This window comes from Chroicocephalus ridibundus, chromosome 1 (genome assembly GCF_963924245.1).
Source record: "Chroicocephalus ridibundus chromosome 1, bChrRid1.1, whole genome shotgun sequence".
Taxonomy (NCBI): domain Eukaryota; kingdom Metazoa; phylum Chordata; class Aves; order Charadriiformes; family Laridae; genus Chroicocephalus; species Chroicocephalus ridibundus.
Genome location: NC_086284.1, coordinates 142428346 through 142440538, shown reverse-complemented (window position 1 = coordinate 142440538; position 12193 = coordinate 142428346). Strand labels below are relative to the sequence as shown.

Sequence of the window (12193 nt, the reverse complement as noted above, 5' to 3'; positions counted from 1 at the left end):
CCAACATGTTGCAACAGCCAAGCTTTTGGTCCAATTGCTAAAACAGAAACGTGGTAAATGCATTGCTTCAGGAGGAAATAACACAAATTTGTGCTCCGATTGTTGATGAATAAAAGAAAAAAAAACCACCCAGAACTAATTTTTCGGGGTGTATTTTTATTTCCATCTGGAAACTCCCAGCTCTTCAGGGAGCATGGATATCATTGGTGAAAGGGGAAGAATATACAGACAGAGGTTTGGGGAATTTGAGGGAAGCAGAGCATTTGCTCAAGACTTGTGTGGGTCTGATTTGTGCCTGCTGTGTTGCTTCCCTCACAAGCGATTCTCCAAAAGGGTTCACAGCCTTTCTCACATGCTCTGCAGATGAATATTAGGTTGTTCCTACCCCCGGCCAGTCCAGCGCATTCACAGTAACATCCTCACCTAGGGGTGCCAAACACACCGAAAAGTTAAAACCTCCACGCAGAGAGGCTGGGCTGGCAGGGGGCTGGGACTTGTCGCTCAAAAGACAGCCTCATACAAAAAGCTGAGTTAACATTTATTGGTATGGGGTGTTTTTAACTTATCAACACAGAATATGCTGAAGGAAGAAGGAAACATTAAAGATAAGCCATGAATCATTGTTGCCTTTAGGGATGGGCCAAGCACACTCCACTGACTGCTCCAGTGATTTGTAGGACTGGTATCCTTCCATGAAACAGAGAGGGCCTTTTCCGCATCATTGAGATATCAAATGGACAAGGAGTCAGGGAAAGTACTGGAGGCTCAGGCCGCCCAGCTGAGAAGGAGGAGAGTGAAAAGGGGCACAAGAGGTTATTGAAATCAGTCGGAGTGATTTCATCCAGGACTGGTCTCCGTCTTGGAAAGAGATGCAGGGGCACAGGCTGGGAACTGAGGTCCTTTGGAGCTGGGATTCTGTGTCAGGCTTGCTCATTCTACTTTGCAAAGGAAAGCATTTGTGTGAGCTCAGGCCAGCTTTCCATCGTCTCCTTCATGAGCTACCCTTTCTCAAGGACACTCCTTCAGGTCCTTCATCCAAAGTGGAGTTTCCTTCCTCAGACAAATTTGACTGCCAGTTCACAAATTCGATAGCAACTTGTAAAGCAAAGGATGTTGTTCCAGTTACTGTAAGTGTTCGGGTCTGTTTTTCCCTTGACGTGAATTGCAGCACATTTTTCTGCAAAGAGTAAATTGGGTTCACCAGGTTTCCAGAACCTGTAAAAGAAAGTTCCTCTATTGAGAATGCATTGGCATACACGACAGCAGGAATGAAGTCACCTAAACATTTGTGGAAGAGAACGGGCAAGATTATTGTAACAGAGATCAGGAGCTCTGGCAAGGCAAAGACTAGTCATGTTTTTGACTAGAAAACTAGTCAAGTTTTCTGACTTACAGTGCAGTTAGGGACAGGGACCCCTCTTTGACACATACCTCCTTACAGAGTGTATTGGTCACTTGGATTGAGGGTTGTGAATAACAGGACCTTCCTCACTCCCCCCGGGATACTCACGTGGCTGACTTCTTATATGGAGTCTGATCCACCCACTGCCACTGCCCACTTTCATAAGCACTTAAGCCTATGTAGTATTTTGTTTCATAGGCGTTAGCAAACACTCCTTTCGCCAAGTTAAAGAGAAATTCCTGGAAAAAGCACAACATCCATGAGGTGCAGGACTGAGCAGAGGGAGGTGGCAGGAGTTCCTGTGGGGTGGGACTGGTGGCAGAGGGGAGCCGGTGCCGAAGGGGTGCAGAAAGGACATCCCCCCTCCCCTGCAGGAGCAAGGAGGGGATCTGGGTCCCCTCCAGGGCCTGTCACTGTGTGTCTGGCTGCCCTTCCCCTCCCTCCACCCTGCACCTACCTGCTCTGCTTTGCTGTCGATCACCACCAGCTGGGAGCCCATCCCAGTGCAGTTCTGCACACTCTCAGCCCAGGACATTTTATCAGTCGACAGATAATAGCAGCTTTTTTGAAAGCATTTCCAGCCATTTGGGCAGCACATCCAGCCCTCTGTGGGGGAAAAAATCCTGCTTTTGAACAAGATGTGCTGTCCTTCATCTTAGTGAGCTCAGTGTAGGGTCCCAGGTGCTCGCGGAGGGGTCAGAACCATGCCTTTAACCTAGACAGAGGTAAATGCTCTCTTCTGTGCTCCACAAGTAAAGCTGTCAACAGCCTGAGAGGCTCCTGTCACAAGGCCCCTGCCTGAAGCGCCTTTCCCTTCCTCTACCTGTTCTGCCATGTCCATGCAACCTCTGTTTGGTGAGACACAGTTTCTGCCTTACCCTTCCTGAGGAAGCGAGATGGGAAGTAGTTGGCTCGTGCTCCTCTGGGAACACTTCCATCAGAGAAATGTTGTCCAAGCGTTTAGCTCCTGACTCATGCAGACTGACAGACGTGTACACTAAACTGCTCTGACAGTCTTGCGGACACCACAGGCAGTCCCTGCTGCCTAGAGAGGGCGGAAACCTAGCCAGATTTTCCTAGAGATCTGTCTTACAGCCAGAAAGTCACATGACAGATTAAACCCACAGATATATTCTCTCAAAGCATGAGGCTACATGCTTTAAGGCTACATACCTCTATCTAAGGTCTGAATATATTATACTCTGAATATATTTCTGTATAGAATAGATCAGGCTCAAAAGTTCATCCAATAAGGTCAACAAACAAATACACCCTGGTCTGTATTGTTCCTACCTTAAATGCTTGCTCTGAATTACAGACCTCGTAGGGACTCTCGGGTTTCCCAGTCAGCAGCTCTTCAGGGGATTGCATGCAGTGACAGTGCCCTGGTCAAGCCAGTGCTTCAGCCCACTCACAGCAAACACACACGTCATATTCACACTGCAAGGTGGATCCAGGTAATCTCATGTCCTTCAAGAGCTGCCTTCACAGCACAAAGTCTCTCATCCCATTCTTGGCACCAAATGGAGGGTCCAGTGAGTGGAACAGCTACCAAAACTTTCGTTAGCCTACCTATGCTCTTATATATTACATCCACTCAAGGTACACTGTTATGTACCTCTGTAGAAAGAGAGACCATGGCACTAGAGAGCACCAAACAATATGCAAAATCAAGTTCAAGCAGCCTGAGGAACTTGGAGCTCTCTGTCTCTGCGCTGCTCACCCTGATCTTTCGCTGAACTGCTGGAGGATGGCCTGTAGCCATCATGTGCTCTGTAAAACCCATTCCTAATTCCAGAGTGAAAGCTAAAGTTATCCCACATGACTAAGCAGTGCTGGACAATTTCTTCTGAATTCTTAAGTGTGTTGTTTGGGAGAGACTGTCTGCTGTTTGACGGGCCTGCTTGTGCCTCGTGGAGCTAGGCAGGGTTTTTTTACATGGAACAGTAAATCGAGCATGTGTAGAACACAGCCTGCCTGGCCTTCCATAGATGTCCACCACAAGAATAGGTGGACCATGCTTATTTTGTACCTGCAAACACCTTTTTATCATGGACTCTAAAGGGAGTATGAACAGCTAGCTCAGGTGTACTCGACGCGTATGGGTTAGCCCCTGTGCAAACTGCAGCCTGTTCCTGAACGCAGTGCGCAAGTGAGAACGGATCTCTGAACTGAGTTTGGGAATTTGCACCGCAGGAATTCTAACTCTTGCCATTGCTGTGTGATTGCAGCCCAGCTCTCCAGCTACTCTACACTGCGCAACAACATCTCCCTACCACTCCTACCTCTGTCCCTGGCACCGGCCATGATGCTTGTGTGAACAGGCACTGAGCCAGCACAGGGAGTGGAGCTGGATTGAATCAGCCCTTACAAAAGGATGAAGCACTTGCAGCTAGATTAGAGAACTGGATTAGCAGTTGAGGGGTTGTGTGAGGGCCAGCAAGAAGGGAAGAGTAGGAAAAACGATCAAAGGTAGATCTGGAACAACCCACCCTCTTCCACTGGCCCAGAACATGTTTTCATAGCATCCTAAGTAAAATTGTGCAGTATGGCATTTTCTTTCCGCAATTCTCCGTCTTCCTTCCTTAAAACAATCCATCTCTGGCTGACAATCACATTCCCAATCCGAGAGGCTGACTGGCACCAGAATAAATTCTGGTGAGGCTCTTAGTGTTGCTTATGAGGCTCTTAGAATCACTTACTTTTGCTTGCAGATACGTTGGGGACGCAGCGCCATCCTGTGGCATTCTGGAGCAGAGTCTTGTACTGGCCAGAGCTTCCATGAAGGAAAACTACTGGGAAGAGAGGAGAGAGAAGGCAAGTGCTACTGTCCTATCCTCCACCTTCTGACTTAGAGCCCCCACAGAGACTCTGTTACGTTAATAAGCTCTGAAATCTGTATTGAAAACGGAGATGAGAAACAGCAGGCTGCTGCTCCCACTACTTGTCACTCCTGCCTTTGAACAGGCATTAAACAGACGAGCTCCTCTCGCCTTTGCTGGCTGAGAGACTCATTTTCCCATCTGACAAAGCCAGCTTAGACGTCCTTTGACGATGGGGTCAGGAAAGGGCCAAAGAAGTCATGGGATAAGCTTAATAAAGGTGGAATATTAATATGCATTCCCTCTTAATCTTCCTGGGCATTGCAGCTCTAGAGCACCGTTTTTACTTTTATCAAGAAGGTAAAAGTGATAAAGTTCCTTTATCGTTTCACCAAGTGGAAGAGAAACTCCTGGGAAAAGCACGCTGTCCATGAGGACCAGTTCGCTGTGCGCTGGGCAGACAAGCAGCGAGTGGGCGTTGCCTGGGTGTGACCCAGGGAACCACCCGGGAGCACCAGGACAAGCATGTACTTCCTGGGCTGGAGAAGAGGGCGGCCAAACGGGGAGTGATACACCAGCCCAATCACAGCAGTCTGCACGGCAGTTCGCGCAGGATAGAGCTGAAAGACTGCCGGCCCGGCCAGGTAGCAATGGTAACTACTTGCAAGAAGACTGTGGCATCCATGAGCTCCACAACCACCAGGTCTGATGCAGCCTCTCCGACGGAGCTCCTGTGGGAACCTGCTGCCACCCAGACATCGGGCTGTAGGTCATGCCCTGCTCTCACGCCGGTGTCGGATGGCAGTGATGGGCACGCCTGTGGGAGATGTGCCCAGGTAGAGGATCTCCTCCGATCAGTGATGGAGCTCAGGGAGGAGGTACGTAGGTTGAGGAGCATCAGGGAATGCGAGAGGGAGGTAGATTCTTGGAGTAGAATCCTGCATCCCACGACAGAAACCCAGCAGGCAGACAGAACCCCTGCAACAGAGAACTCCCTGTCCTCTCTCACCTCAACTGAAGGTGGTGACCTGGAAGACAGGGGCCAATGGCAGGAAGTTCCTGCACGGCGGCGCAACAGGCGCCGCACTCGAGACTGCCTGGCGAGTACCCCATCTTCCCAGGTGCTATTATTTAACAGGTACAGTGCTCTGCAGAGGAACCTGGATGATGACGAGCACGATAGTTCTCCTACCTTGGAGGCGTCAGCGAGGCCTAGTCAGACCTCCCTCTGTATCAAAACCTCTGCAGTAAAGAAGAAAAGACGGGTCCTTGTCATAGGTGACTCCCTGCTGAAGGGAGCGGAAGGCCCAATGTGCAGGCCGGAGCCGGTACATAGGGAGGTCTGTTGCCTCCCTGGGGCCTGGGTCAAGGACGTGAAGAGGATGCTTCCTTCCCTGGTACGGCCCTCGGACTACTACCCACTTTTGCTCTTTCAGGTAGGCAGCGACGAGGTAACAAGAAGTCCAAGGGCAATGAAGAAAGATTTCAAGACCCTGGGACGCCTGGTCAAGGGATCGGGAGCGCAAGTTGTGTTCTCGCCTATCCCCCAGTTGTGGGGAATGACGAGGGGGTAAATAGGAGGAGCCAGCGGATCAATGCCTGGCTCCGAGCCTGGTGCTGCCGGCAGGACTTTGGGTTCTTTGATCATGGCCCGATCTACAAAACGCCTGGCCTGCTGGTAACAGGCGGGAATACCCTGACTTCCAGGGGAAAAAGGGTTCTAGGAAAAGAGTTATCAGGGCTCATTGGTAGGGCTTTAAACTAGATTTGAAGGGGGGTGGGGACGGTACTGGGCTTGCTGGTGAGGTGCCAGGGCGTAGTTGCTCAGTGCTCCTGGGCCAGTGTGCCAGTATTTCTGAAAGCCAGAAGGCATACCACATCTCAAGGGTCAAAACTACACACACGACTCCCTCTCTGAAATGCTTATACACCAATGCACGCAGCATGGGGAATAAGCAGGAAGAGCTGGAGATCTGTGTGCGGTTGCAGGGCCACGATCTCATGGCAGCTACTGAGACATGGTGGGACAGCTCGCTTGACTGGAATGCTGTCATGGATGGCTATGTCCTTTTCAGGAAAGACAGACCAGCGAGGCGTGGTGGTGGAATTGCACCCTATGTGAGAGAGAATTTGAATGCATCGAGCTCTCACTAGGGGCAGATGATGAGAGGGTCGAGAGTTTATGGGTAAGGATTAAGGGGCAGGCAAATATGAGGGACACTGTTGTGGGTGTTTATTAGAGGCCACCTGATCAGGATGGGGAAGCCGATGAGGCTTTCTACAGACAGCTAAAGGTAGCCTCGCAATTGCAGGCCTTGGTTCTAATGGGGGACTTCAGTCACCCCGATATCTGCTGGGAAGACCACACAGCCAGGCAGGAACAGTCCAGGAGGCTCCTCCAGTGCATTGATGATAACTTCTTGACACAGGTGGTGCAGGAGCCAACAAGGAGAGGAGCACTCCTGGACCTGGTACTGACAAAGACAGAGGGACTGGTGGAGGACATTAAGGTTGGGGGCACCCTAGGTTGTAGTGATCATGAAATGAGAGTTCAGGATCATGGGGACTATACACAAAACAACAAGAAGTAAAATTACAACCTTGGATTTCAGGAGGGCTAACTTTGACCTCTTCAAGAAACTGCTTGGAGAGATCCCGTGGGCTAGAGCTCTGGAAGGCAAAGGGGATCAAGAAAGCTGGTTGGTATTCAAAGACCACTTCCTCCAAGCTCAGGATCGGTGCATCCCTAAGAGAAAGAAATCAGCCAAGGGACGCAGGAGACCTGCATGGTTGAACAGGGAGCTTCTGAAAAAGCTCAAGTGGAAGAAGGAAGTTTACAATAAGTGGGAGAAGGGACTGACCCCTTGGGAGGATTACAAGAATGTTGCCAGAGCGTGCAGGGATGAAACAAGGAAAGCCAAGGCCACCTTGGAATTAAACCTGGCTAGGGATATCAAGCTCAACAGGAAGGGCTTCTACAAGTATATTGGAAGCAAAAGGAAGACCAGAGAAGTTGTGAGCCCACTGTTGAATGAGACAGGAGCCATGAGAAGGCGGAGTTACTGAATGCCTTCTTTGCTTCAGACTTTACTGCTCGGCCCAGCCCTCAGGAGTCCCAGGCACTGGGGGAAGTAACAGGGAAAGAAGAAGACTTCCCTGGGTTGAGGAGGATCGAGTGAGGGATCAATTAGATCAATTAGGTATTCACAAGTCCATGGGCACCGATGGGATGCACCCGAGAGTGCTGAGAGAGCTGGCGGAAGTCATTGCTGGGCCACTCTCCATCACCTTTGAAAGGTCTTGGAGAACAGGAGAGGTGTCTGAGGACTGGAGGAAAGACAATGTCACTCCAGTCTTCAAAAAAGGCAAGAAGGAGGAGCCGGGGAACTACAGGCCAGTCAGCCACACCTCCACCCCTGGAAAGATGATGGAACAGCTCGTTCTGGGCTTCATCTCAAGGCATGTGGAGGAAAAGAAAGCTATCAGAAGTACTCAACATGGATTCACCAAGGGGAAATCATGTCTGACTAATCTGATAGCCTTCTGTGATGGCATGACTGGATGGATAGATGAGGGGAGGGCGGTAGATGTGGTCTACCTTGACTTAAGCAAGGCGTTTGACACGGTCTCCCACAGCATCCTCATAGGGAAGCTTAGGAAGAGTGAGCTTGATGAATGGACAGTAAGGTGGATAGATAACTGGTTGAAAGACAGAGCTCAGAGTGTCGTGATTAGGGGCACAGAGTCTAGTTGGAGGTCAGTGACGAGTGGTGTTCCCCAGGGGTCAGTACTGGGTCCAATCCTCTTCAATATATTCATCAATGACCTGGATGAGGGGATAGAGTGCACCCTCAGCAAGTTCGCTGATGACACAAAGCTGGGGTGGGGTGGCTGACACACCGGAAGGCTGTGCCGCCATACAGAGAGACCTGGACAGGTTGGAGAGTTGGGCAAAGAGGAACCTTATGAAATTCAACAAGGGCAAGTGTAGGGTGCTGCACCTGGGGAGGAATAACCCCATGCACCAGTACAGGTTGGGGGCTGACCTGCTGGAGAGCAGCTCTGTGGAAAGAGACCTGGGAGTCCTGGTGGACAACAGGATGACCATGACCCAGCAATGTGCCCTTGAGGCCAAGAAGGCCAATGGCATCCTGGGGTGCATCAAGAGAAGTGTGGCCAGCAGGTCGAAGGAGGTCATCCTCCCCCTCTACTCTGCCTTGCTGAGGCTGCACCTGAGTACCGTGTCCAGTTGTGGGCTCCCCGGTTCAAGAGGGACAGGGAACTGCTGGAGAGGGTGCAGCAGAGACCTACCAAGATGATTAGGGGACGGGAGCACCTCTCTTATGAAGAAAGGCTGAGGGATTTGGGTTTCTTCAGTCTGAAAAAAAGACGGCTGAGGGGGGACCTTATCAACACTTATAAATACTTAAAGGGTGGATGTCAGGAGGATGGGGCCAGAATCTTTTCAGTGGTGCCTGGGGACAGGACAAGAGGTGATGGGCACAAACTTGAACATAGGAAGTTCCACCTCAACATGAGGAGGAACTTGTTTACTTTGAGGGTGGCAGAGCACTGGAACAGGCTGCCCAGAGAGGTGGTGGAGTCTCCATCTCTGGAGACATTCAAAACCAGCCTGGACGTGTTCCTGTGCAACCTGCTCTGGGTGACCCTGCTCTGGCAGGGGGGTTGGACTAGATGATCTCCAGAGGTCCCTTCCAACCCTGTGATTCTATGATTCTATGACTGAGCAGAGGCAGGTGGCAGGATAAATTTCCTTGTAACTTTTACCTTTATCAAGAACTGTTTAGTGTTGAGGCTTCACCTGAGGGAGTTAAGAAGAAGCACAGAAGGGTCATGAGAGAGCAATATGATACTCCAGGACAGCACAAGCAAAGGATTTCCCTTTTGGTCGGTCCAGGCACCGTGGCTGGGATGTGGCTGGAGAACTCTGTTGGATTGACCCCCACCCTGCTAAAATATGGGCAGCCCTGGTGCCAGTGTTTCCAAGGCGATCACACTCGCACCTTGGCTCCAACATTGTCACAGGGAGCTCTGAGAGAGGTCAGGAGAACCAACATCCAACAGCCAGCCTTCAGGGAACCTACTTAGATGCTCTCTGATACTAAAGACACTTCTCAGCTCTTGGTGGGAGGGGAGAAACTAACTGGTTTCATCCAGGACCAGCTTTATTCAGGCAGGTGGGGAAGTGACAGGAACAGTGCCAAGGCCCTGCCAGGGAACAAACCTTAACTGTGGAAGGGACCCTAGCCCTGACTAAGAGGACAGAGCAGGGAGGGGGCAGCAGAACCGTCTGTTTCAGTGAAGGGCATTCACCTGCTGGCAGAGAGCCTAGGATATTGTCTTTCCACCTGACAAAAGGCAGTCAACCACTCCCTTCATCCTGGGGAATGAAGAGATCCTGGAACCCACCGAGGCAGATGGTTACAAAGGCAGTTTTGATGGCAAGGACAGAAACAAGGAAGACCCAGGGGTTCAGCCAGGAGCAGCTTCTCTCTTCTGCTGGGGCTGAAAAACACAAGGCAAGAATGGGAATCCTCCAGCCCAGAGTCGGGGGCAGGACAGCCCATGTGGCTCCAGACCCCAACAACCTGCTGGGACCCTTATTCCAAGGACTGGGGAGCCCCACAGGTGCTGTAACCAGGTCCTGCTGCAACCAGGTCCTGCTGCCTGTCACTAGCAGTAGTTCAGATGGGCAGGGTAGGGGGCTGCCCTGGAGCTGCTCTTTTATTTCACTTTTTGTCACAAGCCTTGCCTGTACTCTTCCCAAACTGCACTCCTCCGTTCTTTGTCCTGTCACACCGCCTTTCTCCCCAACACCTCTTCCTTGCTGCCCTCCCCTGTCTTTTTGCCTTCCCCTGTCTCCCACTGAATGCGCTTACTGTACCTCTCTTCTCTTCATCTCTCTTTAAATCTCCTTTCTCTCAGCTGCCTTTATTTTGGCTCTATTCCCCACGACCTTTTATTCAGTAGCGTACAGTTACTCAAAGGAGTGACCGTCCAGCTCAGTGTTTGCAGAGGCAGATGCGCAGAAAATATTGTTCCCACAGGGAGAATGGGCACTCTCTTGGACAGCCCTCACTTGGTTCTCCTTAGAGACACCAGAGGTGGGAGCAGTGACTTGTGCTTAGCTTGGTGCAGGTAGTTTTACCTGGACAACGACAGTAGGACACCACTCTTCAGTCTCATCGTTTACAGAAGAAGCACTGAAGAGGATGGCAGGCCATAGTCTGCCTGGACTTTTATTCCCCGCGGCTCTGGGAAAAAGGTCATTCTCCCCGCCCTGGCACTCCCCAGTTCCCTCATCTGTTGCTTTGCTCTTGTCCTGTGCCCCTTCTCCTGGTATGAGGCCAGCCACTGCCCCATGCCATTGTCTATCCCAGCCCTGTATTTTCCCCCACCCGCTCCTTCTTCTACAGGACGAGAGAAAGGAAGGTGGTGTGGTTACCTGCAGTTCCAGGGATGACTCTCCCTCGGCGATTCATTATCTCTGCCACAGTATCACTCTTCCCCACCAAGAGTCCACGTTACCGATATGGCCACGAATACAAGCTTTGTCTTGCACAGGAGACTGCGCTAGGGCAGCTCACACACTGCTGTCTGATCTGGGGTGCAGAAAATGCCATATCCTGGGTGTTGCCCACAACACATGGAGATGGGGGAATTTTCATAATTTCTCTATCAGGGCATTTCACAAGATGCTCGTTGCAACACAGAAACTCACAGATGCAAATTAAAACAGATGAAGAGTAGTATCACTCTAACCCAAACAACCTCCTGCTGCACGTATTCAAGCAGTTTCACTGCTCTTACCTTTTTGGTGTTTGCTCTTCCCTGGTGAGTGAGTATGTAGGTGAAAACATCTATGCTGTTGGTATTTGCTGGCAGAGGATTAAACCACTCACGACGTTCTGCAAAGGCGAGTCAGGAAACAACAGGAAAGTGTATCTGTGACTCAGTCTGGGCAAGTCTCCATGTGAAGCTTGAGCCCAGTAACTCAGAGCAGAACTAAGAACTGTTCTTAACTAATTACCCAGGAAAAGTGGATGGAGCTTTGAGTGGAGGGATTGCTTGTGTGCTGTCCTTATGGAGCTCAAGGTGAGAAGGTTCACTAGACGGTGACAGAATCCCTGTGCATTACAGATCATGAAGTTTTACTTGGTCACGACTACAAAAGGCGCAGCCAGACATGGTGCTTCTAGCACTGCTCAAGGCGGCTTGATTCAAAACCCTGCAGGATAAAGTGTCCCTAAGGATAGCCCTAGGGATAAATAGTCTCTACTAGATCTCACTATGCTCTGAATGGACTTGGGTGGGTATGCAGCCTTTGCTCTTCTGTCTTCCAACAGCTAGTTTCTCCCTGTGAAGAGGCGTGCACGGATGGACTGAGGAAGGAATGGATAGCTAACAATAGCACAAGCACATTGGTTGAAGATTCAAAATACCAGCACACAAAGCTGGTTACGAATGAGGACAAGCCTAAATTGTGTGCAGAAAATATCCTCTGAGTATGTTTCTTCATGCACAACAGGCTGCAGGCAGGGTTGAACCATCCAGCTCTGTTGCATTGGAAAGATGGTCCACACATGATTGCTGGTATTGTCATAGAAGGTACCACAGAATCCCAGAATGGTAGGGGCTGGAAAGGACCTCTGGAGATCATCTAGTCCAACCCCCCTGCCAGAGCAGTTTCACCTACAGCAGGTTGCACAGGAATGCGTCCAGGCGGGTTTTGAACACCTTCAGAGAAGGAGACTCCACCGCCCCTCTGGGCAGCTTGTTCCAGTGCTCTGCCACCCTCAAAGTAAAGAAGTTTTTCCTCATGTTGAGATGGAATTTCCTGTGTTCCAGCTTGTGCCTGTTACCTCTTGTCCTGTTGCTGGGCACCACTGAAAAGAGTCTGATGCCATCCTCTTGACACCCACCCTTTAGATATTTATAAGCATTGATG

General features: G+C 50.5%; 1 protein-coding gene across 1 annotated transcript; it reads right to left on the bottom strand.

Annotated features, from left to right (window-relative positions):
• Positions 1 to 383: 383 nt before the first annotated feature.
• Positions 384 to 11125, bottom strand: LOC134510145 (C-type lectin domain family 4 member E-like). Its single transcript, XM_063323083.1, has 7 exons — positions 11056 to 11125; positions 10691 to 10847; positions 9655 to 9750; positions 4105 to 4194; positions 1860 to 2008; positions 1511 to 1641; positions 384 to 1215 (listed from the first exon to the last, which is right to left on the bottom strand). Exons 2-7 carry the CDS (start codon positions 10725 to 10727, stop codon positions 1056 to 1058), a joined length of 663 nt encoding a protein of 220 aa, XP_063179153.1. The 5' UTR covers positions 10728 to 10847; positions 11056 to 11125; the 3' UTR covers positions 384 to 1055.
• Positions 11126 to 12193: the final 1068 nt, after the last annotated feature.